The sequence below is a fragment of the Cygnus olor genome, chromosome 19, assembly GCF_009769625.2.
Source record: "Cygnus olor isolate bCygOlo1 chromosome 19, bCygOlo1.pri.v2, whole genome shotgun sequence".
Taxonomy (NCBI): Eukaryota; Metazoa; Chordata; class Aves; order Anseriformes; family Anatidae; genus Cygnus; species Cygnus olor.
Genome location: NC_049187.1, coordinates 10,902,132 through 10,928,045, shown reverse-complemented (window position 1 = coordinate 10,928,045; position 25,914 = coordinate 10,902,132). Strand labels below are relative to the sequence as shown.

General features: G+C 54.5%; 1 protein-coding gene across 4 annotated transcripts in view; it reads left to right on the top strand.

Annotated features, from left to right (window-relative positions):
- Positions 1 to 25,914, top strand: part of NR6A1 (nuclear receptor subfamily 6 group A member 1) — an 88,336-nt gene that overhangs the window by 43,970 nt on the left and 18,452 nt on the right. For 2 of the 4 annotated variants that reach the window (XM_040531338.1, XM_040531339.1), the window contains exons 3-5: positions 20,353 to 20,583; positions 23,094 to 23,149; positions 25,402 to 25,559. In XM_040531338.1, the coding sequence (XP_040387272.1) occupies positions 20,353 to 20,583; positions 23,094 to 23,149; positions 25,402 to 25,559 (445 nt within the window). Of the gene's footprint in view, positions 1 to 13,093; positions 13,207 to 14,132; positions 16,082 to 20,352; positions 20,584 to 23,093; positions 23,150 to 25,401; positions 25,560 to 25,914 lie in introns of those variants that run through there. The other 2 variants (XM_040531341.1, XM_040531340.1) reach the window with 2 other exon arrangements.

Here is a 25,914-nt window from a genome sequence, read left to right as displayed (position 1 = left end):
GGCGCGACGCGGGTGGGTGGCTGGAGCGAGAGCCACCCGCGGCTGGTGCTGCCCCACGAGCCCGCGCCCTGGGCTGGCCTCTCCCGGCCGAGCTGCCCTCCCTGGTGAGAGCTCTTCACGGGCTGCCCTCGTGGGAATCGCCTCCGCCGCGCTGCTGGGCCGCAGCTCTGCCCGCAGCCAAGCACAACCTTACAGTCCTGCAACTCCCTGCACAGATCAGATTTGTAATTCACCTCTTTAGGGACAAGGATAGCTGATACCAACGGATCCGCAGACTTGCGTCCGGTTGTGCTTTGTAAGCTCCACAGGAAATACACTTAGCTGAACAAAGCCATAATTACGTGCAGCTCCCTACCTCTGCTTTCTTGCTGTTCTTTATCACGTTAATGCTCAAGTACATGCTATTTAGGAAAGCTCGCTCTCGTGCCCCTCTTGCCAGCATCAGGTCCCGCTCCGTCTTGTCTTCTCCTATCTGCCCTTGGCCCCTAGAGCCCTTCGGGGCCAGCCTGAGGCTGCTTGTCCGGTGGCGCCCGGTCACGCAGCCGCCTCCTGGGGCTGCACCAGAGCCCCCGGCCCTCCGCACAGCAGTGCGGGGCTCCAGCCAGCCCGGCTGCAGGTGGGGAAGGACAGACAGACGGATGGGCGGACGGACGGACGCTGCGCAGCGCGCGACCTCCCGGCACAGCACGCAGCCCGCACGCTGTGGTCACGGGCCTGGCATCCCGCAACGTTGGTCGAAGGCAGACGGGGGCAGTGGGTGTGGGCAGAGGGTGGCGGGCTGAAACCTGCAGGTACCGAGCGCCAGGCGGGGGCTGCTGCTGGCTCCCAGCATGACTGAACACCGGCAAATCTGTGCGGAGACGCTGTTCTGATGGGTGTAAGCAAACCGCCTCTCCTCAGGGGAAAAAAACCCTCTATAAAAGTTTGGTTTGAGTATCGGTGCCTTCGTTTTTGAGGAGGGGTCTCTCACACGTCCGACAACCCCAGGAAAACGTAGGCCTTTCAGTCTGGGTCGCGCTGTTGGAGCTCTTCTGGGTTGGGTGCTGCGTGTAAGGCTGTGAGCTTCGCCTTGCTGCACCGGTGGGGCCGGGGCTTCTCTGTTTGTCCTCCAGAGCCGCTTAGACGTCTGGCTGTAACACTGCATGGCACTAGCTTGTACACATCATCTCAAACAAAGGGCCTTGCATCATTGTTTGCATGTGATTTTTTTTTCCTTTTAAAATTAATTCCGCTTTCTATTTCTGCGTGCAGAAGCACAGCAGTGCACACGTATGACCCAAGTACAAATTCCGCACAGCTACAGCCAAGTTATAAACGAGACCAGAAATTACATGTAGCTCTGTGATTTAATTTTCTCTGACATATTGAGTCTATGTTTTAGCCTACAGAACTCCACAGCTGTGCCCTAATTCTCTTTTCCTTGTGATCTCAGCATCGCTGCCTTTTAAGGCATTGCTATTCTGGGATCTCAGCAGGACACCGTGTTACGCTGTCACCGGGAGCTTGGTAGTCCTGCCACTGCAGAAAGCGGCTTCTCACCAGACTTGCAGATAGTATGGGCAAGAAAAAGTTTTCAGATTTAGTCGGTGGGGGGTACCAGATGAGAGTACTTCATATTCCGCATAATAACATACATTAAACTGTAGGTGCGGGGTTTCTGCTGTGATTTCTGTCCAAGGGCACGAGAAAAACATTTATGTTTTCTTACAAATAATGTGCAGTAATGTAATTGGATTTCAGCAGGACCTGTGTCTGAGAAGGCAATCCATTCACACAGAAAAAGATGGCGATCTCCTTTGCTTTAAATAATAGAGCCACTGCCCTGTAGGTATTTACGTTCTGTTTTGTTAAGCGGTGTTTGGATCTGTAGAGCTAACAGGCCTAACTCTTATATCATGTATTTAACCAAATACTGACTGGGTTTTAATTCTAGTGCTGCCTCTTTCTAAGATCTTGGAGTTGCTCTTATGGATGTGGTGTGGCACAGTTTGCTAAATTTGCTACGTTCGGGGTAGGAACTTGCTAGCTGTGGTTTAGGCTGCTCCTGCACGTGGTGTGGCACCCTTGCTGTGTTCAGATCTGTGAACATGAACGTTCAGAGAATGTCTCCTGCGAGTAGCACAGGCTGATTTTCTGTAGTGGGTGTGCTGCAAAGTCACCAAAACGCAGCACAAATCGCCCTGTATTTCCGCTGATAAGGTGCCTTGTGGTAAGCACTAGGAGGTTCTTTATTTGCCTTGATTTCAAGGTACATACCACAAACACTAAGGCAGTTTTTTTCTGTTACAACTTTTAAAAAACAAATAGGCGAGCAACCTGGAAAGAAATCTGTCTATAAACACAATTGGAATTTCAGAAATCTAACTTGGAAATCCAGGAATAGTTGCTGGGGCAGACCACTCCAATTCCCAACCTGACTCTCACGTTCTGGCTCCGCGCCGCGGCGCTGCGTGGTGCTGGCCGGGGTCGGGGCCATGCTGGCGCCTGCTGCAGCCCCGCACCAGGCTCGGCACGGCCGTGCTGCGACACCACCGGCTCCTCTCAGCCCCGTTCCCTTTATGTAATCTGCCATTTTTGTATTCCCAGCACAACAAAGCTAGTAACACCTGAATAGCAGTAGTGGGCTTCGTGAGGTTTTGGACGGGGGCAGACCAGCTCCCCGGCGGTCGCGGGGGAAGGCGGGCTCCTTCGGTGGGTAGTTAGAAGCATCCGTTAGGAAATTATCACTTTGCTGTGGTAGGTATCCTCAGAGAGCAGTTCAGCACACCTTAATTAAGGTTGCTAATTCCTGTCAGGCAGCTGCTTCTGAACCTGGAAGAGATGGTTTTGTTCCTTGGCTTGTAGAGGAGCGAGCCTCTTAACCTGCAAAGCAGAGCAGGTGGAAATCCCTCTGGTCCTGGTTCCAGCTCTGGCGGTCTGTTGCTTTTCATCTTAGATACGAATATTGCTTCAGTAATTAACAGAGGCATTAACCCGCACCAGCTATTAGATGTCGTACAAGCTCAGCATTACCAAAAAGCTGCTCCATCAGCTGTGCTCCAGCGCAGCATCGACTCGGGCTCCTGTTCTCCCGGGTGAAGAAGATGGTTTCCACGTTATTCTGGGCCTTGATGGAAGGCGATGTAGGACTTCCCGGTTGCCTTTGAGGAGTGGGCCGAGCCTGTACGGACCGTGTCACCGACCAGCTCTCAGCCCGGCACCCGGCACTGCGTGAAGCTGTTATGGCTGTGAGAGTGCGAGGAGTCAGCCCGTCAGCCGAGGGCAGGCCAGGCAGCACCTGCTGGGTGACCTGCGTTACGGGTTGAAGTAGGTGCCTTGGTTCCAGCACGCTGCCGGCTGCCCCGGGCGGCAAACACCGCTCGTTTCTGCCGCTCGGACGGGGCCTGGGCGCTTGGGGCCCGTGGGCTGGGAGGGGAACGCCTGCTCCCGGGGGGACACGGGCACGGAAAGCAGAGTCAGGAGGTGACGGCAGTGGGAGAATGCTGCAGGTGGTGGAAACTGCTGGGGAACCCAGGGCGTTGGGTAGGATTGCCAGTCGAAAAGGACGAATGAAAAATTGAAGCCACTTCTATGCGTCCTGAATTCACAAATGCCCCCAAAACATCTGCGGTTGCTCTGAGAAGAAATGCAGAGGCCAAGAAACCCTCGTAACGATGACAAAGTGGGTAAGGAACAAGCCACTTGGCTTACTTTGCTGCCAGCACTGAATTTCAGAGGACAAATGAAACCTCTGCTGGCCTGCCAAAAGGACTCGGATGTGGAGAATTATTTTATGCTTAAATGTCTTTCTCTAAAATAAATCTAAGTTCTACTTCAGGAAAGAACAAAAAAATCAATAGTTGTAATTTGTTGTTTCCTCTGCATCTGCTTTGGCCACCGCCTGCGACCTGGTCGGGGTCGCATGGGGCTGGCTGGGCTGAGATCAGCGGCTTTATGGCGGCGCTGCTGGGCCGCACGTGGGTGGCAGAGACACGGTGAACACAAATGTCAGCGAGGGCACGGTCATTTATGGTTATAATCGTTGGGATGACTGATGTCCCAGGTCTGCTCAAGCAGCTTTTTATAAATATATATATAATATATAAAAAAGTTGTTATGAAGTACATGGGGGAAAATGAGAGAGGAAGAACATCGCTGCTGTACAAACCCCAAACTGCTACCAGCACGAAGGGCGTTTCTGCATCGTGCGAAAATAACGCGTGGCGGTGCTGGTCTCCCAAAGGAAACCGCCCCCTGCCACCACGCAGCACGTCCCAGCAGAGCTGCTAATCCTGCTCAGCTCAGCACCTTCCTGCCTCTTCCAGCGCCTGTCGAGCGATCCCGCTGCGTGCAGAGATTGGAGAGCTGTACAAAAAGGAATGCCGTCAGCAGAGCGGTATCAGGCTGGTCCGGTCCCGGGTACGCGCGTCCCGTTTAGGTACAGATGTCGCGGTGAGACGGGCTTTTGTGGGCAGGGCTGCTGACAGCAAAGAAAGAGGGGAAAATTAAAATTTTTGCAGTGAAGTATCTTGGGAGGAACATGCCACAATATTCAGGGGCTCTTAATGTCCTGAGGACAAAGTTGGAGGAATTCAAAGAAATAAAATCTCTTGGACGGCTGTGACAAACCAGAGCACTGTTACGTTACATTTCATGTATTTTAAATGACTTGGGTGTTCTCCTGTGTCAGCTTTACAGCGCTGTCATCTGGAAGACAAAATGTAGAGCTGTGCTTTCCCAGCAGAGCTGCGCTGGGTCCGTACTGGCTATACCTAGACGAGCAGACTTCGTGTGAACCGAAAAATTACCCCGTAACTGAACCAGCGCAGATGTAGGCTTCTGAAGGGTCTTCTAATGGGAGGCAGGTATTGACCAGCTACCAATTAAGGTGGCACAAGGCTGGATCACATGGAAAATAGCGTGTGAAGATGTAGTTAAGGGCAGTATCGGGAGGCGTATGTGTCCAGGGGTCAACCTGATCCCCAAAGTCCCACCATGTGGAGCAAGTTCTCGCCTCCGAGCAGGTACCTGGCACAGAGCAGATCTGCTGCTGCTTGAGCCCGTCAGGTAGCTGGCAATGAGAGGCTCGTCCTCAGTGTCAGTCGGCTGCGAAAGCAAAGGAGGGCACACTTCTGAATGGGCTTGCTGAAAACAGAGGAATATTGGTTTTAAAGATTCCCTTTATTTTTTTATTTTTTTTTCTGGGTTTGGAGGAGAGTGCAATTTGTCAGTTCCTTCCGAACTTGCCCTTGTTGGTGTATCCTGCCCTAGTCCTCTTCCTGTCTACTCAATTTCTTTGGTGGCTGTGGGTTGTCGTTGTTGTTTTTCCTGGGTGCAAGGTGATCGCTTTTCCCAGTTCCTCCTGCTTTCCTTCTCATTTGTGCAGTTATGGGAATTCCCTCAGTCTGCAGAAGACCCCATTTATCTTTGAACTATCTCGCCACGTAGAACAGTTTCATGACTACAGGAATTTCATCCCCAAAATGCGTTGCAGTCCTGGGGATTTGTTTTATTTACTGCCAGCTGTAGCTGCTACCCATATGTAGTAGCTTTCCTCCTCGAGTACATCGTCCTATTACAGTAGATTTTAATATTGGATTTACCAAATGTTACTGCCTGATGCTCCAGTAGCATCGTGTAAGACACATCGCAATAGATACGGACTTTAAAGATTGTTTTAAATGGCTTTAATACAGACAGAGGTCAGAAAAGGCAAGATAACAGCAAAAGAGGCTATGTCAAAAAGTAATTAGAGCAGGACAAATGGATTGTGCAGGCATGTCGAAGGCTGTTATTTCTGTAGGCAGTGAGTAGGAAAGGTGTTAATGTAATGTGACAGATCTGGAGCAAAAATGAGGGTGCAGGGAAAACAAATAGGAGCTGACCAATGGAATGATCTAAATTATGAGGTTTGCTTTAGCATAATTTGATAACACATGAAAGAAGTGTTTAGTGTAGTTTCTTTGAAAATCGAATTGTCTTAAAGACTGCGTGTTTGATTCAGCCTTCACACCCGGAGGAGCAGTCCCCGCTCCGCGGCAGTCCTGCTCAGCAGTAATAGGCATGGGAACAGTTTGCCCTGTGCAGCTTCACGAATGGAGAGAAGATTTTTTTACTAGTGTTAATCTAGTAAGATTGGCTTTTATTTGCAGTCACGTACATCTTAATCGGCGACCTCGTGCTGTCTGGGGTGGGTGGTATCCAGGGCCTAGGAGCTGCTGGTATGGATTACATGAAGACTGAGAGTCTGTGTTATTGGAAGGGAAGGGCTGGGATCACATTTAGCAGACGGAAGATGGGCAGGTAGCAGTTATTTTTTCAGGACCTGGCTCTTGCACTATGCAAAAGAGAGAGCAATGTTACTCGGAGGCGGGGGGCAGCGATGCAGAAATACCCTACATTTCCAGGCTGCTCCAGAGGACAGAGCAGAACAGAAGATTTACCTTCCCGAGTACTGTCCTCCTCTGCAGTGTCATGTTGAAATGCCACTACCTGCTGTACAAGCAAGGGTTCGACTTTTCAGGAGGAACAACCTTTACAGTTTATGGGAGTGTTTTTCCAGCAGCTGCCATAAGCAGAAACTTGAAATGATGAAAGCATTTCTCAAGGAGCTGCAGATAAAGCTTTGGACTGGATGCGTAGGGCTAGACAATGAAAGCCCTCAAGGATTCAGAGCCCATGGAAAATCGTGTTCCCAGCCAGCTGGGCTTGCCATTGACCCCTCACCCTGGTGTAACAGCGCCGGGTACATCCCAGTGCCACGTCTGCTGTCCCGGTTGGCCTTCCTTCCCTGCTTGAGTCCCTCTAGGAGTGAAGTGGAACTCGCACTGGTCCGTTTTGTCAGTATGGGAACGTTCCTGCCCTGCTGTCCAGTGTCGTCTTCTCTTTGCTGAAGTTTTCTTTTATTTCTAATAATCGCAGTTTCCATGGATTTTGACGTTTTGCGGTTTCGTCTAAGCTTCATATGATCTCATGAAATAATGGTGGTTTATAGGTGGCTCAAGTGAGGTACATCAGCAGTGGTAAATCATCCAGTCTTCAGCCTGAGGAGGTGTTGGCAGTTAAGAACAGAACCTGGGAGTTCTGACGATGTTCTTTTTTGCAGTGGAAAATGCTGTTCTCTGATTTGATGCGTTCTTGGCTAGTTACCTGGGAACAAAAGGAAGGTCTGTGGGTACTGTCAGGTATAGCAAACTTTTATTCCATAGTTTTATTCCCATTGTTGTAAATTCTAGAAGGAAAAGCTGTTCATCTTTTCTTTCTCTTCAAAAACATAGAGAAGGGTGCTGCGGTCCTGCTGCGGGATGCTGCGGGGTGCTGCAGGCTGCTGCGGGATGCTGTGGGGTGCTGCAGGCTGCTGCGGGGTGCTGTGGGGTGCTGCAGGATGCTGCGGGGTGCTGCGGGGTGCTGCGGGGTGCTGCAGGCTGCTGCGGGATGCTGTGGGGTGCTGCAGGCTGCTGCGGGGTGCTGCGGGGTGCTGCAGGATGCTGCGGGGTGCTGCGGGGTGCTGCGGGGTGCTGCGGGATGCTGTGGGGTGCTGCAGGATGCTGCGGGGTGCTGCGGGATGCTGCAGGGTGCTGCCCCCTCCTGTCCAGCCACCGGCCTGGCAGCACCACCCGCGCAAGGCGAGGGCCCAGCAGCGCAGCGCAGCAGCGGGTTCCAGGCATGCAGCGAACGCGGGCCTCCTCCCGCAGAGCTGGGGCAAGGCGGCGGCGTGCGGCGTGTGGATGCGTCCCTGCGGGATGCTCCCAGGGGAGGGCGAGGACAGGGCCCTGCCTCACCGCAGTGGGTAGTAAGGCGTGGGAATAATGCATTTTTAAAACTCGTTGTAAATGCCAAGGATTACAAACTGCGGCCGTTCTTCCTTTCAGCAGAGTGCAAGCAGTTATCTCTGCTTGGCAGCAGCCCTGCTTACGGCACATGCAGCTCGTGCCTTGCTGCTCAGCATCGCCCTCGTGTCACACATTCCTGCAGATCAGCCTCTCTGCTCTGGCTGCCGCGCTGCTCGGGGCCCCGAGCGCCTGCCAGCGATGTGCAGGAGGCACGGAGCAGTGCACAGGGAGCATTTGTGCCACACTCCCGGTGATCTCAAACAGCTAATTAGCGACTGTGGTCATAAAAATGTGTTTGGTGCAGGGTCAGGATCTGCAGCTTTAGCTGTGGAGCATTTTCCCCCTTCATTTTGCTGCCGTTTGGGGAAATGCCCTCTCACTGTCGTTTGCCATGGCAGTGCCCGGATACCAGGCACCTCTCATCCACTGAGCTGGCTGCTTGGAAGCACTGATCAGGACTGTGATACTGGTGGTTCTAATGGCAAACCGTCAGCCTGCTGCTGTTATTGTTATTAAAAATACCAGTGATCCTGTAACCAGGCCTGCAGAAATCTTTTGGCTTGTCAGGTTTCCACCGAAGTGCCTGGCAGATCTCCTGCCTCCTCCTCGGAAGCTCCCTTCGCCCTCTGACCCCAACGCCTCCCCTCTCTTCCCGTCTCCTGGCCAACATCTGCAGTTGCTGTCCAGGCACGGACCCATTTTGGTTTTGGATGAAGAGATTTCTGCTAACTTGTGCGTGCACTCGCGGCCAAGGTGTGTGCCAGTCCTCGGGGTGCCCTGTGCCGTGGCAGAGCCGTGTGGCTACACCCCCCCGTGCCCCGGGGGCTCGGTGCCGGGAAGGAAAGCCGCTGGTGCCAGGAGCGGCTCCGACGCGGTGCCGGGGCGGTGCGGGGCCTGCGGCCGGTGACAAGGACCCCGCTCCACGGCTCCCGAAGGCTTTCTGGAATGCTCTGAGGCCGTGGGACCGGCCGGGCTCGCTGACTGTCGCAGAATGCCGGCGTCTGGGCAGGGGATGAAGTCATCCTGTGCGGAGAGGAGCTCTTTCTGCTAAGGGTTTAGAAAGGAGCTCGATTGCCTGCTCATAGAAATGTAAAGCTTTTTCCTTTGCAATTCTCTTTTCTTGTACTTGCCCACTAAGGCAGTAAAGCCATATACTTCTCATTCCTACAGTCCCATTTGTTTTCCCTTTTTCCTCTGAAGGTGACCTCTCTGAGGAGCCCTTAACCTCCCCCCAGCTTCTTCCTCTGTCTCACAGCCTCCGCTATTTGTCACCCATCGAGCAAGATGCAATGAAACGCTTCTTGCAACCCGTTCGATGGACCTGCACGGCAAATTCAGTGCCCGAGCAAACGAAAATGTAAACAAATGAAACTGGAAATCTGATAGAAAAATCCACTTTGCACAACGACCTATGAGCGATTAAAGAGGAGGAAAATTCTGAAGTCTGTGTACACCAAGTGAACGTCTTCGGCGGAATAATTAATGCCATGTTCCTGGTGCGTTAAATGCTAGGAGCGGTTATTACTGCATCTGTTATTAAACTGTTATCCCGAGACCTCTCGCAAGTCAGACCGATGTTTGTGATCATTTCTTGCAGCCCCTTGCATAGCTTCTGAACAAGTTTCTGTTGAAAAGAGAGAGAGGCTATACACCGTTTGTGTAAAAACAAAAACAAATCACACAAACAATAGTTTTGCACAAAAACTAGCCGTGTAAAAACAAAACAAAGCCGCTTTAATTTTTTAAACACAGCTTTTTCCTGTCTTCACTTGCAGACAAGTGACCATGTTGGTAACAGGCCGAGCACGAGCAGGTAGGATCACCACGCAGATGCATGCTGACAGGCTTTGACTCGTACATTTGTTCAGTTTACCTTTTTTATGGCATCAGGAATTGCTCCCTGTGACTTTCACACTCACGTAGTGCTACGTTCAAGTACAAACCTTTCCGATACGCTTTGTGCAGAGTATCTGGACTGGAGAACGGGGGAAAGGAGCAGGATGCCTGGTGGAGGCGGGGGCGGCTCGCTCTGCTTCCGTCCAAGTCCCTTACAGGGTACCCCGGGTATCTCGGTGCGTCCTCCTATTGCTTCCTCTGCCTGGCCCTTATGGCCGTAGTGTCAGGACAATAAATCTGGTGCAGGCGGCGTTGTCACTTGTCGAGTTGTTGGCAGTGTTTTTGGCTTTTACTGTTGTGAACCGGTAGGCTTCTGAAATGGTAGCTGTCAGTTACAATAGCGCCTTTTTGTTTGGTTGTTTTTGGTTGGGTTGGGACTTGGCTGATTCAGGCAACATAACAGGCATAACGTAAGAACCAGCCACAATACTTTTCCTTTTACCAAAGTAGCTTTAAGGCTGTTTGGTTCAGACAATAGAATTAATCTTTCTTGTCTTCTTTTCCTGCCCTGTGCCCCATTCACAGTTTGGGCTCTCATTTTACAGAACAGTTCCAGATCTCTGCAATTATTTTCTGCCCTTAAGGATTTATTATGGACAAACCGTGACATGAGTATTTAATATAAGTGAGTTTAGAGCAATTTGGAATATTTGGATTGTCTGGCCAATTATCCTTTTCCCAGCACCACGTTTTGTCTATACTTGCAGTTGTTTCTGGATTTTATTTTATTTTTTATTTTTTGGATCTCTGTTTTCAATCCTAACAGCAGTTGTGAGAGCAACATTTCATGTTGGCCTGTTATCCCGAGATTAAGGCGCTTTATTTCAGCTCCCTCTGCCCACATCACACCGCAGTGTTACAAAATAAGTGCTCCGCATTCTGGTCACACTTCTCCGAGGGGTGCCGGGGGCAGAGCAAAGCGCTCACGTAGGATAAAGAATGTGGAGATTTTGGAGCAGGCACAATTGCAAACAGCTGTGTAAATAGCACAGCCAGGGGATGGGCTTACCTTGGCCGTGCTCTGAGGGTGCAGGATAACAGGCTCCTCTCACGAGCCCTGCTTTGGTAACCTCCGCAGTGAAAAAAGAGAGGTCAATCCGGAGAGCATGTCAAGGACTGACACAGCGGCTCCACGGATTTACAGCATGAGCACAGCAGAGGACCGGGCCCACTGCACGACTGCTTTGCAGCAACCTGCTGCTGCGCCGTGCACCTGCTTCTGCCCGAATTTGGAGCAGGACAGAACCTGGGCTGGGAGCGGGCAGAACCCTGCTGGTGGCTGGGGGGGACCCGGCCCCACGGGCTGAGCCAGAGCAGGTTGCCCGGCCTGCCGGCGCCTGCTGCCGAGCCCTGCTGCTGCACGCACGGGGTTATTTGCATCGCTGGATGTCACCAGAAAGCAATAAAATTTCAGGCTGGGGATCAAGTGAAATATGACCTCTTTTGTTGCCTCTGTGACTTGTTTATTCTAAGCCAGCCATTTTTCAGAGCGCAGTTGAGCCCTGCAGCCCTCAGGATGAGGAACAGAAGCAGACTGTGACTTCTGAGCTGAAGCAGTGTAGGCTTCTCGAGGACAAGCTGGATTTGGCATTGGCAGAAACTGCCAATTTTGGCTGAGTTCATCCCAGGAGGAGGGTGAGGGTGCAGATAAATGTGAGGCGATATCTGATGAGATCTCACCGGTGCCTGTTCTGGGATTGACAGCTAAAGCAGTCACAGATTTATTGTTACGCAGGCCTGTGCTGCCACCAAGTTTGGAGGCAGACAATCTGCCTTCAGGAGAACAAGCAGCATGGATTTTCTTCTTACGTGAGAGAAAAATTGGGTAAAGATGAAACGCTCAATGTATCACGTAATGTTTTCCATTCTAGTGCAGGTTTTCTTTTTGGAGCTGTGGCGCTAGTGTAATTTTAACTGCATTCAAGCAATAACGCTGCTGAAATTATTTGCTTTTCATTAGAGAAGTGAATGCAGGCTTACTGACAAGCACTGTAGATAACATTTTTAATTTCTGATCGTTTGACTGACCCTTGTCACCAACACACACCTCTTCTGCTCTACACACACGGCGTGTGTCAGACCACTGCGGGGCCAGGCGAGCAGAGCTGGGCTGCAAAGCCCACTGCTGTGATTGAGGAGAAGGAAACAGCACATCCAGGAAGGATCTGGAGAGACTCATTGGCCGTTCCCTCTTTTCTAATGCATCCCTTTTTAGAATATCGCTTTAATTGTTAAGTAAATCCATTAAAGCTTTTAGCTGAATTCTGATGCATGGTATGTATGGCTGCGTGCTCAGCATGGCTACATCCAGAAGTTACTTCGAACGCGTGTGCTGCAGTAGTGAGGAGGGAGTGGGACGTGTTCCCCTGCGGTTGGACCTACAGCGCTGAGCTCCGGGGGCTCCCGCGCACCAGCGATGGCTTGGGCAGAGCGCAGAGGTGGCGGCGTTGTACGGCAGGGGGAAACAACAGTGACTGGGTCTAACGTGACCAACACGGTCTGGAAATTTAGGTCTTGCAACCTAAAAACTGGACCCTGGGTGAAACCGAAACGTGGAAGATGTGAACCTCAGACACCTGCCTCGGTGTAACACGGACGCAGTGCGTGTAGGCTGCTTTGCCAGCTGGGAGCTCAGCGAGATGCAGAGTACTGGAACGCCTGATGCCGACTACTGGAGCCCTGCAGAAACCTCAGGATGGGCCTAGGGCATCCGCATCGAACAGAGGTTCGCCAAAGGGCTCCTCTGGGGCGCTGACGGCCAGCACCGCCCGCAGCAGCTCCTTCAGCTTTCTTCCAAAGCGCCCGGTGCTGGGCACGGCCACGGGAGACGCCGGAGCAGACACAGACACGCTGCTGCTGCTCTGGCAACTGCCACGAAGCCCGAAGCGGAGTGCTGGCGCGTGGCGTGGGTCGGGACGTGCGTCCTCCACCAGCAGCAGCACGCGGTGCCGCTCGGCGAGGCTGCGGGCGGCGGAGGGCAGGGCGCGGGTGGAGCGGGCGCTGCGGTGCCTGTGGGAGCAGCCGGCGGGCACCTGGCAGGGCCCCGAAGGGAGGGACGCGGCGCAGGGGCGACCCGAGGGCCCCACCGGCTCCCCCGAGCTCCGTGAGGGGGGAGGCGGCGGCGCCGCGCCCCGCTCCCCTCGGCCCCGCTGCCCCCGGCCCCGCTCCCCTCAGCCCCGCTCCCCCCGGCCCCGCTCCCCTCAGGCCCGTTCCCCGCGGCCCCCCGGCCCCGCTGCCCCCGGCCCCGCTCCCCTCAGGCCCGTTCCCCGCGGCCCCCCGGCCCCGCTGCCCCCGGCCCCGCTCCCCTCGGCCCCCTGCCCGCAGCCCGTCCGCGGGGGCCGCCCGCCGAGCCCCGCGGTGACATCACGGCTCGTTAGCATAGGGTCGGCCCGCGGCGGCGGGCGAGGGCCGAGCAGCCCGGCCGCGCCGCGGCCATGAGGCGGCCCCGCTGAGGAGCGCGGCGCCGGGGGGATGAAGCGGGACTCGACCTGCATGGAAGGTGAGGGCGGCACGGGCCGGCCGGGGGGACGCCTCGCCCCGCGCCTTTGGTCGGGGCCGCCGGCCTGGGCCCGGCCGGGGGTGGGGTGGGGGCGTCCCGGGGACGGGGGGGGGGGGGGTGGGGGGGTGGATCCGGGGCGGGCGGGCCCCGAGCGCGGGGCCCGGGCCGGGGCCGGGGGAGCGGGGCCGGGGCCGCGCGGGGCCGCCCGGTGCCCGCGGGGCTTTGTTGTGCCCGGCGCGGGGCCGCCCGCGGGGCTCGGCTGCGGGCCGGGAGGAGGCGCAGAGCGAGGGGGCTGTTTGTGGGCCCGGCCGCGAGCGCCCGGACTTCCTCATCCGTGCGGCCGTCCGGAGGGGGTTTTTCGGTATCGTTGATTACTGATGGCATCGGGGTCGTGCGGGCTCTCGATACGGCAGCGCCGGCCCTCCTGCGAGCAGCGCCCGTTGGCAGATAGGTCACAGCCCGCTTGTCTGCTTTCCCCTGCGATTAAAGCCGGGGCAGAGCCGCCGCTGGGCGATCCTGGGCCGGGGTGGGAGCGCTGCAGGAGGACGCGCGCCGGCAGGGCTCGGTGGGGCAGGCATTGTTCGGGGCCGTGCCGAGGCCCAGCCGGGGCAGGCAGCGCCTCGCTCCTCGTCCGCCTCCCGAGCTGGGCTCTGCGTGGTGCCGCGCCGCTCCGTGCCTCGAACGGCTCCGGCGGGGACGTTCCGGGGCGGGGAAGCCGGTTTTCAACCGTGCCGCTTTGTAATTTATCGATTAAAAAAACCTGTCTAACCCGGAGCTTAACGGGGAGCGTGTGGCGGTGCTGGGACGGGGCGAGGAGGTGGTGCCCGGGTCTGGTTTTTAAATCCAGGGGAGGCCGAGCGCTGTGGGAGCCGGCCGCTGAGCCCCGAGCGGCTCCGGAACCGCGCGGACACGGGCTGCGCGCCCCGCAGCAGCTGCAGCGTGCCCTTCTGCTTAGCTAGCGGGGCACATTTGGGCGAAGCGAGCTTTTGTTCCCCGGGCTTTGTGAAACAACTGGCTCACATAAACCGGCAGCCTCTGCAGGGCTGCCTTTCATGCGCAGCACAAAGGCGTGGGACGGGGACCCCGGTGCGGTGTGGGCCGCGCGTGGCGCCCCGCGACGAGCCTTGGTGCGCCGGTGGTGAGCCGTCGCCGGCCGGGGGCATCAGCTGCGCGCCGTGATTTATACCTGTGCGAAAACAGAGAGCGATGCTTTCCCTGACTTTTTTACGAGGGTTTGCTTTTGATTGAACCCTTCCCCTGCAGAAACAAAATCAATATGGAATAAGCCTGCATCTGTTGGATGTAATTACTGGGACAGATAACAAACCGAGGTGCGCTGGCCGTTTCTCCGTCGCAGCATCTCTACTTTTGTCTCCCACACTCCAGTCGTGCTTTTTGAAATGAGCCCGATCTTTGTGTCTCTGTAGCACAACACCTTTTTACAGCAGAAAGGAGAAGGTTGCAGGCCACCTCTTTTTCCGCCCCCCCCTTTTTTTTTCTTCCCGAGGCTTTAGGAGGCTTGTCCGTTTAAATTAACCTCTATCGCAGCCGGGCACACAAACGTTTTTGTTCCAGTTCACAGAGGGTTGGTGCCGGTCGGGCTCGTGGCGCAGGCCGGAGGGGCAGCAGCTCCGCCGGCTTTGTGCGCCCTGCGGTGGTCGGGGGCCAGCCCGAGGACGTGGTCCCTGCCTGCCGTCCTTCCCTGCTGGTCGCTCGCAGACCCCCAGCAGAAGCACTCGGTGCCGGCGGGGCGCTTGAGGCAGCAGTGCACGGTAACGGGGCCGTTGCTCCTCGGTATTGAATTTAACCGGACGTTTTTCCCGAAACAAAAAGCCGACCATGAAAGAAGTCGTGGGGAAAGATAAGGGGCAAAGGAGTCTCAACACGTCTCTTGGTGTTTGAGGCATCATCAGAGGTGAGAGGCGAGCGAGGTTGTGTTAGGCTTTCAGTAACACATGTGTGAGAGCTCCCCTCCCCGCGCCCCTCCCCAGGCAGCTGCTGCGGAGCAGCTTGAGGTTTAAACACGCCTGAGCAGGGCTGCGGGTGTCGCGTCCTCGGACGAGTTAATCAAGAAGCAAAGAAAGGACACGTAGTTGAAGAGATGTTAAACCTATTAATAAATTGCGGTGTTGGGTGCCACCTGTAATCTTCTTCGCTGTGGAAGGTTTTCTGAGCTGTAAAGTGAGTTCAGCTGCGAGAACTGGAACTCCTGAAAACTGCAGCTTTCTTTGTCTTCCCTCTCCCTTCCCAGCCAAACTAAATCCCAGCACGTTCTCTTCTTTGGATCTTTGGTGCAGGTTTTGTCTTAACTTCTTGCCTCAGTCTAGAAAATGTAGACTTTGTTTCTGCTCCACGGTATAGCACCGGTGCTCCAAACAGCACGCTGCCCGTGCGGACGCCAGCTCTGCCTCCCCAGGCAGACCTCTCGCAGGCAGCCGCGTGCTGTGGGTTTGAGCTGCACGCACAGCAGCGGGTACGGCGCCTTTTCGCGGCTCTGGGAATCGGCTGCGATTCCGCCAGCATCTGCTCCTCTCCCGAAGGCGGCGTGCTGCCGGCCCGCTCGGGAGGCAGCGGCAGAGGCAGTGCCCCGGTGGCAGAGCTTGTTTGCACGAGTGGCACCGCTGGGAGCGATGACGGGGGCTCGCTGAAGACCGAACACGTGTCCTGATACTTTAATTTATTTGTTCTGTATTTTATATGCTCATTCATGGGTTTTAATGTTTTCTGTACTTGTATTTTCTGTGCCTGTGTACAGACGTGCCCAGACAGTTGAATGCCGAGTGCTTCAACAGGAATCTGAGGTATTTCTTCTTAGAAATTCATGGGAATTTTGTTTCAAAAATGATTCCGAGTACTCATCTCATTGATGGGAAAAGTAAGTCTTTTATGAAATAAGTGCACGGCTTTTACCGTTTGCCGTACAACACACAGACAAGTGGAGGTCCCTCTGCTTTCTCACACTGTCTGCTGTGACTCGTGTGTAACATCATAATATTCCTGTAGAATTTGCATTGTATTAAAATGTGGTATGAAACCTACCGTGACCTTTGAAAACAATACATCCTTTAATGTGGCTTTGGGGAGGGGTTAGTGAGGGAGTAGCCATAAAAATCTTCAGGGTTCAAGATGAGGTTGAGATTTTTCTGAGAGCTTTTGTCGTAGCAGCAACTGTTTGATTTAGTGGCCCCTGTTACAATAGGTTGTGAGAACAAAGCCCGAATATCCCCTGTATGAGTCCGTTACGTGTAAGACCTATCAAGAAAACTGAAACGAAAGGTGTTTGCTCAGCCCTTTCTCCCTGACAAACCGCAAACAAGCTCTTTGGAACAACTTGGTACCAGCGGCTTTATTTCTTAACCACCATTGTCAGGAGTCGGGGAGATGAGCACCAGCAGACCAGGGAGGGGGGAAGGCTGCTTTGCTTTGAAATGGCTGCACCTACACTGAGCCTTGGTATTCAGTGAAATTTCAAGGTTAAGGGAGTTTGGAGCACTCCCAGTGCAAGGCTTCCTTAAATTCACCCGTGCTTTACGATTTCTGTGAAGCCCAGTGACGATTCGGCCTCAGCGATCCCAGTGTGCACTTGCACAAGGAGCTTGCGTTAAGCGGGGTGAAAAATAGCAAAGGTCAGGAGCTGGCAAACCCGCGGGCTGTAGGAGGATCATCCTGGGCCTGATCACAATTTCTACAGGATTCTTTAAAGCACCCAAACCCCAAGACTTTCTGTAGGCAGCTATTTTTTGTCTGCCAGTTTTGTTTGAGGAGTAGTTTATGGGCTACACGGGCATCTCTTTCTCTGTTCCCCGCAGGTTTGTTTCTTTGTTTGTGGCATGAAGCGCTGCTCTGTGGCGCGTTTTAATCTGGAAACGCACCCAATTAGCAGTTTCTGCAGCGAGGCATGTGCAGCCCGAGGTTATTGTGGCAGTGGGGTCATTCACACTACCTCGCCGCTGCCCTGCTCGCGGGGAGATGGGCATCGCAGGGGAAGGGTCCTGTGCTCGGCCGCTTTAATCCTCCATGCTTCCTACGTTCTCTAGGCGACGGCCCCATTCTTCCAACAACAAAAAGCTGCGCCTGGAAATGAGCCCTCGTTTCAATGCCCCTCATCAGCCCGCAGCCTGTGCGGCGGGGGGACGCTGCCGGAGCGCGCCAGCCCGCGTCTGGCCATAGGCGAGAGGCGGCGGCTGGCTGACCCACGGCCTGCCCGCGGGCACGGGGCTGGGGGATGCGAGCACGGCCCCGGACCTGATTTATTGTGGCGGCGATGGGAGCGGGGGGCTGCTGAGCTCGGCCCTGCAGAGAGGGGTCTGCGGCCCCACGCTCATCCCCACCGCCTCCGCGGGTTTGCGGGAGCGTGACAGGCGTTGATGGCGCAGCTCCCGACGAGGAGTCGTGCCCAGGCCTCCCTGGGCGAGGTGCTCGGCCAGCCCCAGCCCGGCCTGGGAAGCCTTCAGCAGCGTTCCTCGGGGCGCACACCTGAGGTGGGCCGGCCGGTGCAGCCGGGAGCGCGTCCCCGTGGCGGTGACACCGTGAGGGCTGCCTTAGCTGAAGTTTGTGTTGCCTTTCTTCAGGCCTTTGTTTCAGGATTCCGTAACAATTGCGGTGAAATTTGCAGAAAAATGCAAATTTGCATGCCGCACATCAGTAAATCTCTTAAAAAATTAATACCAATCGGTTGTGGTCACTGCTGGGTTTAAGCTGTGGAGAAAACTGCTCGTGAGTAAGAGCAGCTGGTTTACATTTGGGGCTGGCTTGTGTAACCGAAGGCTGGTTTCCTTTCTGCCCGATGTGCTTGGCTCGCTTCTTTCTGTCGAGCTCGTATGTTCAGTAGGAAGGAGCTACGCTGGTTTGTCACAGTGCTGAGGCTATACCAAGATCGGGGAGGACCACAGTGTGACTTCTGTCTCCTGCCACTCCAAAACCCAGCAGACAAAAATATCCTTGGCTGGGAAAGCTCCCGGTCAGGCGTGACTGAGGAAGGCCCGGCGTCGTGCTGCAGGAAGCTCGAAGGAGAGCTCATGCTCTTTCCCTTCCCACCGCGCAGGTTTTTTGCCGCGCGGCACCTTCCCCAAGCACTGCCACGCGCTCCCCGCTGCCCTGTTCACTCGAACTGGCTGTGGTGGGAGCTCCTGGAGCGGGGAGGTTTCTGATCTGTGCTTTGAACTGTTGGCAGCGGCAGAGAAACTTGTGCGGGCAGTACAGCCGCGCCCCCCGGCCAGCTCCTGAAGGCCGCACACGCTGCTGACTGTGCGTGTGTGTGTCCAGGTGTGTGTGCAAACGCCGGGGCAGGGCCTGAGGCTGGGTGGTGAAGCTGGACTCCGGGTGCCTCAGGCCTGCAGCATCTGGCCCCAGGGAGCTCCAGAGAGCCATTGCCACCTCCTGGGGCCTGGGGGAGCTGCACTGTTCCTGCCCGGCAGATTGCGCTCAGGCCAAGAAATACCAGAAATGATCCGTCTGAGCCAGCACCCCCAGGAAACGCACTGCGGCGAGAGACAGAAGCGTGGTTCCTCGAGTCCTGCTGTCAAAACCGCAGCGATGTCCTTTCTGCCCCTCGGTGCCTCTGCCTCGCCAGGCCAGCGTGACCGAGGCATCCCGCAACGACTGTCTGACGCTGGGGAGAGGCCAGGTGCCACGCCACAGGTCCGTGTGTACCCAGCACGCCCTCGAGCAGTGCCCGTCTCCTAAGCACAGCTCTGTTTGCCCCGATCAGCATTTCGTTGGGTTAAAACACGGGGGCAGAGGGCGACAGAGCGTCGCTGGGTGTGAGGGGTTAACGCGCCTGGTGGTTAAACATCTTCTGCTGGAGAAGGCTTCTGGTGCGGAGGGCTGGCATTATTTTAGGAGGGCTGACTTTTAATGTGAAGCAGGATTTAGGTCTCCCCGTGCAGATGCAAGATAATGAGACTACATCTAGGTTAACGAAGTCAGTTGCTTTAGCCATCATTTACTTTTTCCTTTCTGTTTGACATCCACGTCTATGAAGATTACCGCGTGCTCGCAGAGGTTCTCGCTGAGCCGTGCATCATCCCTCTTCTGTCTCACAGGGGCTGTTAAAGCCGTAAGATACTGAATTTAATATGACAGCTCCTATTGCTGGGGGTCGTACAATTTACATGTTTTGTCATCCAAAGGCCTTCCAAAGGTTTGGAACAGGAAAAGTAAAATCAAGTCACAGCAGCTTAACCTTGTTGTCGTTCCTGTAGCAACGTTCGCTCAGGTTGCGGACGCATGAACTGCGCAGCGAGGCTCTCCACGAGGTGGCCGTGTCCCCACGTCCCCCTGCCTGTCCTGTGTCCTGGCGGTACCCAGGGCCCCGTCCCGGCGCGTGGCGCAGCGCCCAGCCCCTGCCCGCCAGGCACCTTCACACCCGGCTGTGTCGGCTGGCGCAGGGCGCCTCAGCCCCTTTTTCCTCTCTGCTGGTCCCTGTGAAGCTCAGAAGGGGCTGCAGGGCAGAGCTGAGCTCTCAGGCCCGCTGGAAGGGTCCTGGTCCAGCTCTGGGGAAAGCCGTGGATGGAGCCCCCTGCTTTGGGGATGCATTACTGCTCTGCAGTGCTGTGCCCTGTGTCCGGACGAGTGTGACACGCTCGCCTCCGTCAAACCTGGCCTTACAGAAACGCAGGATTTCTTTCCTGGTGTGTGCCCGCAGTGGGTGCCGTTAACAGCAGCTATTGAGAGGAATGTTCAGGCAAAGAAAAGATTGGGAATAAACTTCGGAGGCAGTGCAGCTTTCTTGTGCTCTGCTGGTGAGAAAATACAGCACCCATTTCTCTGACCACACACAGGCCGGTGCCGGGGAGGCTGCTCGGGGCTCGCTCTGCCCAGGTGGTGGGGAGCGATGTGCCCGAAGGCTGCTCGGGGAGCAAAGAAACTTCTGTGACACACGCAGGTAGCCGCGGTGGTGGGTGCAGGCTTGCACACGCACTCCTCTCAGTCTAAAAAGCAACTCCTTTTCCAGACCGCTTTGAATTTCTGGTAAACCGTATGACTAAGAAAGAGGGTTTCTGTATGATCAACTGTGAAATGCGCTGCTTTGAGTAGGTTTTGATCTCTTTGGGCAGTGAAGGCAACTCCAGTCCCGTAGGGACAGGTCGGGTCACTTGGGGAAGCCGGATTGCTGACCACGGAGCCCTTTCCCTTCTCTTCCAGATGACCGGGTTGACCAGCGAACCTGCCTGATCTGCGGGGACAGAGCCACGGGTCTGCACTATGGGATCATCTCCTGCGAGGGCTGCAAGGGGTTTTTCAAAAGGAGCATTTGCAACAAGCGGGTTTACAGATGCAGCCGAGACAAGAACTGCGTCATGTCACGCAAGCAGCGCAACAGATGCCAGTACTGCCGGCTGCTCAAATGCCTCCAGATGGGGATGAACCGAAAAGGTAAAGAAACCTGAACTTTGGGTGCTGTATGTGCAGGCGTGAGCCACACGGCCCAGCTGGTCTTTCTGGGACAGAATCCGCTTTTTCCCTCTCAGGCCGCCTAAATAACCAAAACTAAAATGAATCTTGTCCTGTCTTAAATCCGTTGGCTTGCCTCTGCCACCCCTGCTCCTGAGGGTTCAGGGCTGCCCGGGTTCGGTTGGTCTGTCTGAGAGCTGAGGCTTGCTGGCCTGCGACAAGTGCAAGTGGCCCTGGCTGCTGCCTGTTCCCAGCCGATGGCACGCAGCCCCCAGCGGAGCAGCTCCTGGGTTTGGGAGCACAGGAGCCGCTCGCCCCGGGCGCAAGGTCTCTCTCAAGGCCCGGGCCGGAGCTGTCCTGGGTTAGGGACAGCTGTGGCATGGTCCCCTGCGCGGCCGATGTACAGAGCTGGTGAAACGTTGTGGTGTCATCTTCCGGATGAGAGATCCTAAGTAGCTCAGAAATTAATAGCAAAAAATAGGCTGGGATTTATTTCAGAGTTGTGTCTCTAGTTTTCACTCCAATCTTTTGACTTTTTAATCTGCAGAAAAAAGGTTGTTACCCTTTAAAAGCAGACGTTCCCTAGTTTAATGACGATAAGCTGAGTAGAAGCAGGGGCTGCTGTAGCACAGGGGCTGCCTGGGCTCGGGCTTTGATACAGAAGGACTGCTGCCCAGCCTCACAGACACAAGCATCGGGTCGTGTTTGTTAAACGTAGCTATCGATGCCTCGGATATCATAACTCATATGAAAGCCACCTGTCAAAAGCACTGAAACCTCCATAAATTCACTGCAGATCCACCAGGGTCTTCGTTACAAAACGCATCTCGGGGGTGAGATGGAAAGCTTATCTCCCGACTGCCTTGATTACAAATTTTCCTGGGGAATGTCGTTCGATGGGGGATGCCTGCTGGTGCTCAGCAGCCCTCTAACGTGCGCGGGGCAGCGCCGCCATCTCCCGGCCGCCGCGCTGGCGCTCGGCCTGCTCCCGGTCAGCGGCGGTCCTCGCTGCAGCCCGAGCCTCCCGGGGACAGGACGCAGCTCCCGAGGCCTCGTGGCTCTTTGCAAGTGCCTCGGGCTGGGCTCTTCCGAGCAGTTGGTGCGTGCGGTGGGGATTTGCAGCCACGGGTAAACACCTGCGGCGTTCGGTTCGCATCGCACAGACCTCCCGGACACGGAGCGCAGTCGGTGCGGAAGGCACGGGGTGCGGGACGAGCTCTGCCCAGGAGGGCTGGGCGGCGAGCCCCGGGCAGGCTGGTGCCGCGCGCTGCTCCTCCTCGGTTCCTTGGCTTCTTTGCCCTGACAGGTACCAGGTTAAGGAGCATTTTCTTCAGTATTTTCTTGCCACTGTGCAAAAGTTATTGCATAAATGAGGTGCAAAGTTACTCCATAAGCAGGTATGGATACAGTTATTTAATTCACGTAAGGCATAGAGCTTAACATTTGGAAAAAGACCTGCTTTGAGGAGACTTTGGCTGCCCTGCCTGCCCTGCTGGCAGCTGTCTGCGGGCAGCCCCGGTGACGAGCGGGGCCCAGCCTGGCTCCCGCTGGTGTGTGCCGGAGCAGCGAGTGCGGCGCCAGCCCAGGTTTGGCCCCGCTGTAAAAGGTGCAGAAATACCCCAGAGGGAAACGCTCCGCGTCAGAAAGGTGCTGCTGGACACCACGAGACTTGCCCGGTACGGGAATTTTTCCTTAAATTTTGTCCCGTTTTCTGTTTCTGGAGAGCCCCCCCCAGCCCTGAGTGCAGCGCGGGGGGGCAGCGGCGGCTGCAAGGTCATGGCGCAGCTGGGGAGAGCCTGCTGCCAAGTCTGCCCCGGCCCGCTGGGAACGAGATTGGGCCCTGATAAACATGGGGACCCGGGCCGGAGAGCAGGTCCCCTTCTGCAGGGCTGCTCCGAGGTCGGGGCTGGTGGGGAAGGGGCAGGTACAGGAGCAGCTCCAGCATCATCTCCTTAATTGGGCTTCGCTGAAGCTTTCTGGAAGTTGTTGAGAGAGGTTTACAAATGCAGCTGCAGTACGGGGCGACGAGGCTGCTCTTCTGAAATGAAACTGCCGAGTTCAGGCCAGTAACTCAGATTTTAAACGGACACTTTGTGTGCAACCAGCTTGGTCAAATGTCTCCTCCATTTCTGTGATAGCTTTAGGAGAGCTGACCCTCTGAAACAGCAGCGGGGGCGAGGTGCTTTATCTCTGTGTTGTCTCCAGCATCAGCGGTGTCTGTGCTGGTGCATTCTGGCTTGTGGTGGCCTCACCGGGCTGTGTGCTGTGGCGTTAGAAATGCCGCTGTTGGCTTTTCATTTTCTAGCAGACCTGCGCATTTGTTGGATTATTTGGGGGGAGCAGTAGGGTTGCTCTCCACGTGCCATCTCTCAAATTAATACAACGTTGTGATAAAGGACTGAGTATTCCTTCATAGGAATCTGTTAGTAGGAATCTATTTTTTGATACCAAATAGTAGTGTTCCTTACCAAGATTTGTTTGTTTTCTTTCAGCGATCAGAGAGGATGGCATGCCAGGAGGCAGAAACAAAAGTATCGGACCTGTCCAGGTGAGCACATGCAGAAATGTCTCCAGGGTTCGCTTGCTCCTGTTCAGCTGACCTTGGCACACACCTCTGCATCAGCTGGGCTTCCCTCTGCTGTGGCAGGGGAAAGGCTGGCCATTTTCTGGTGGGAAGGCAAGTCCTGTCCATGGGAGGTGTGTTTTCCAAGCGCTCTCCTTGCCATTACTCCTGGTTCTAGCTGCTGGGAGCCAGAGTCATGAGCAGCGCGCCCTGGGACGGGGAGGAGACACCGAGCTGAGCGCCTTTGGGAGCGGGCTGGGGCGGTGCTGGTGCCGCGGTGCTGGGGAGCAGCAGGGGCTGGGCTGGGGCCGGCGCTGCTCTGGCAGAGCCTCCCAGCCCTGCCCGTGCCTCGTGCCAGCCTGGTGGGGATTTGGCTCCCCATCTGGTAGAGATGCATGTCACGAACAGTAGGTTTGTAAATAAAGCGCGGCTCCGCTTGTCTGCCGGGAGAGGACGCGTCACAGCCCCGGGGGACTGCTGCAGGTGCTTGCACGAACACCCTGGGGTCCCTGGGCTGCTGCTTGAGCCAGCGCAGCCGCCTGCCCTTTGTGAGCAGCACGAGGACCTCAATCCCTCCAAAGCTCCCAGTAAATCTTGCAGGCTGTGTGCTGCAATTTCTTAAGTTGTTGCAAGTGGGGCTCCCAGTAAATGTCTCAGTGATTGATGGCGCAGCTTGTCTGGAGATGTCTTGTAAAACGCGAGGTAATTCAGCACAGCAGCTTGTACTGCACGCGTGAGAAATGATGGCTGTTTCCAGCTTGCTTCTAGAAAAGTGGCCTTTAAAAAGTTTACTGTTTATTTTAATAAAACAGAAAGAATACTGAAAGCATTTTTGTGACAGCGCGCCTGTGAAAATGCTGTGCACCCCAGCGCAGAATGGCAGACGTGAAGAGCCAGGGGCCAGGCAGCTCAGGTCCTCCATGACTGACCAAGAAGAAAACAAGAATTAGGTGGTGCGGCCCTGCTGACAGCATCAGGAGAGAGACAGCTCAAATAAATAAATAAAAATCCCTTAGAAATGATACAGCATTTCCTGCTCTTTGCAAACATTGTGTTTACAACCACATTGGTTACTAATTCCTAATCCCATGTGGGTCTGTCAAGAAGAAACATTTATTTCTGGCTTGGTGACTGAATTTTTGCTGCCTCCGAATAATGCAGCTCTAGTAAAGGAGCAGCCTTGGCTAGGCAGCACGGGCCCTTGCTCACCTGAGGCTTGTGTGGTTGGTCAGTGCTGGCCCACAGGTGATGCCGTCAGCTCAATTTCCTGGGCAAAGACAATTTAATTATTGCACTCCTCACGTTTTTTGCCTGGGTAAGCCTGGTAGGCTTTTCTGACAATTTTGCAAGACTGGAATAAACTCTTTAAGCAATGTTTGAACGTCATTTTCAAGAGCCTGAGTTCACTGCACTGTCTTGCAGAGTGCTAATTTGAGGTCTTTCCATGTTCTGTGACAGCCATGCTAAGGTACTCACACACAATAAAAAAAAAAAAAGCCAAAAACTTTGTTGCATATTCATCACTACCGATGCAAGTCTTCTCCAGGAGCGTAGCCAGCTCCTTGAACCTTCCTACTTCTGGTCTCTCCAGTGTCCTGTAGCAGTGAATTCCATTATTTTTTTTAGTCCATTTTAGCTTCATAAATTTTACTCTCTAATACTTATTTTAAGTATTAGGTGCTTGATGACTTCTTTAGGTGCAGCCTGGGGAAAAAGCCGTGAACAGCGATTCCCTATGAGCAGTTTCCTGACTAATTCAGATACACCACAGTGCCTCTCTCAATGGCTCTGTCAAACCAGAGCCTGCCCCACCTGCTGATGGCCTTTTACCTCTGCTCAGTACTGAGTGGTGCTTTCAGGGGACTGGCCCCAACTGCTCCCCATTTTTTCACTGTGTGACCCAGCTGATTTATGGCTCGTTGCTCTGTGCGTATTTGACATCATCTTTTCATGTGTCCATTCCTGTCTACTCTGTTATCAGCACTTGAGTTGTACTGCTGGAGCTGAAGGTCACCATGATTAGCTGTAAATAGAATTTTTCATGTATGTTGTTAAATGTAAAGGGAGAGTGTGGTATTTCTCGGGACAGTGAAGCGTTTCTGCTAGCGCAGGTCGGTTCCAGCCCTGTTTGATGTGGCAGGACGGTCAAGGTGTTTGCGTATGGAAACTCTGCTGTGTTTCTCTTCTCAGTGGAAGTAGCAGCTTGGCACTAACTGTAATAATCTTATGTCTGAAAGATATCGGAGGAAGAGATTGAAAGAATTATGTCTGGACAAGAATTTGAGGGAGAGGCAAACATGTCATGGAGCAACAACGGAGACAGCGACCACAGTTCCCCTGGAAATGGAGTTTCTGAGAGCAACCAGCCTTCACCTGTTTCTACTCCATCTTCAAGGTGGGAATTACCTCTGGAAGAGTTTCATGTTACAATAATTTTGACTGTATTTCCCCGAGTGATACTTGGGATCAATGTAGGAAAAATTACCCTGGAAGTACCTCCTCGTGTAAGCTGAACATACTGCACGTTTACTGCACATTCTTACATCTCTAAATGCGCTTTTAGAAAGACAGCCACTGGACTGGAAATAATTGAGAGGTGAAATGCTAATGATTAAATGAAAAAAGAAGGCAATGTTGAGTTAACGTTCTGATATTTGAAATAGAGTTCTTAATTTGTATTGATTTTTCCCCCTGCAGATCATGGAAACCTGGTTAGCTCTCACTGTTTGTTCTATATAAGCTCTTATTCT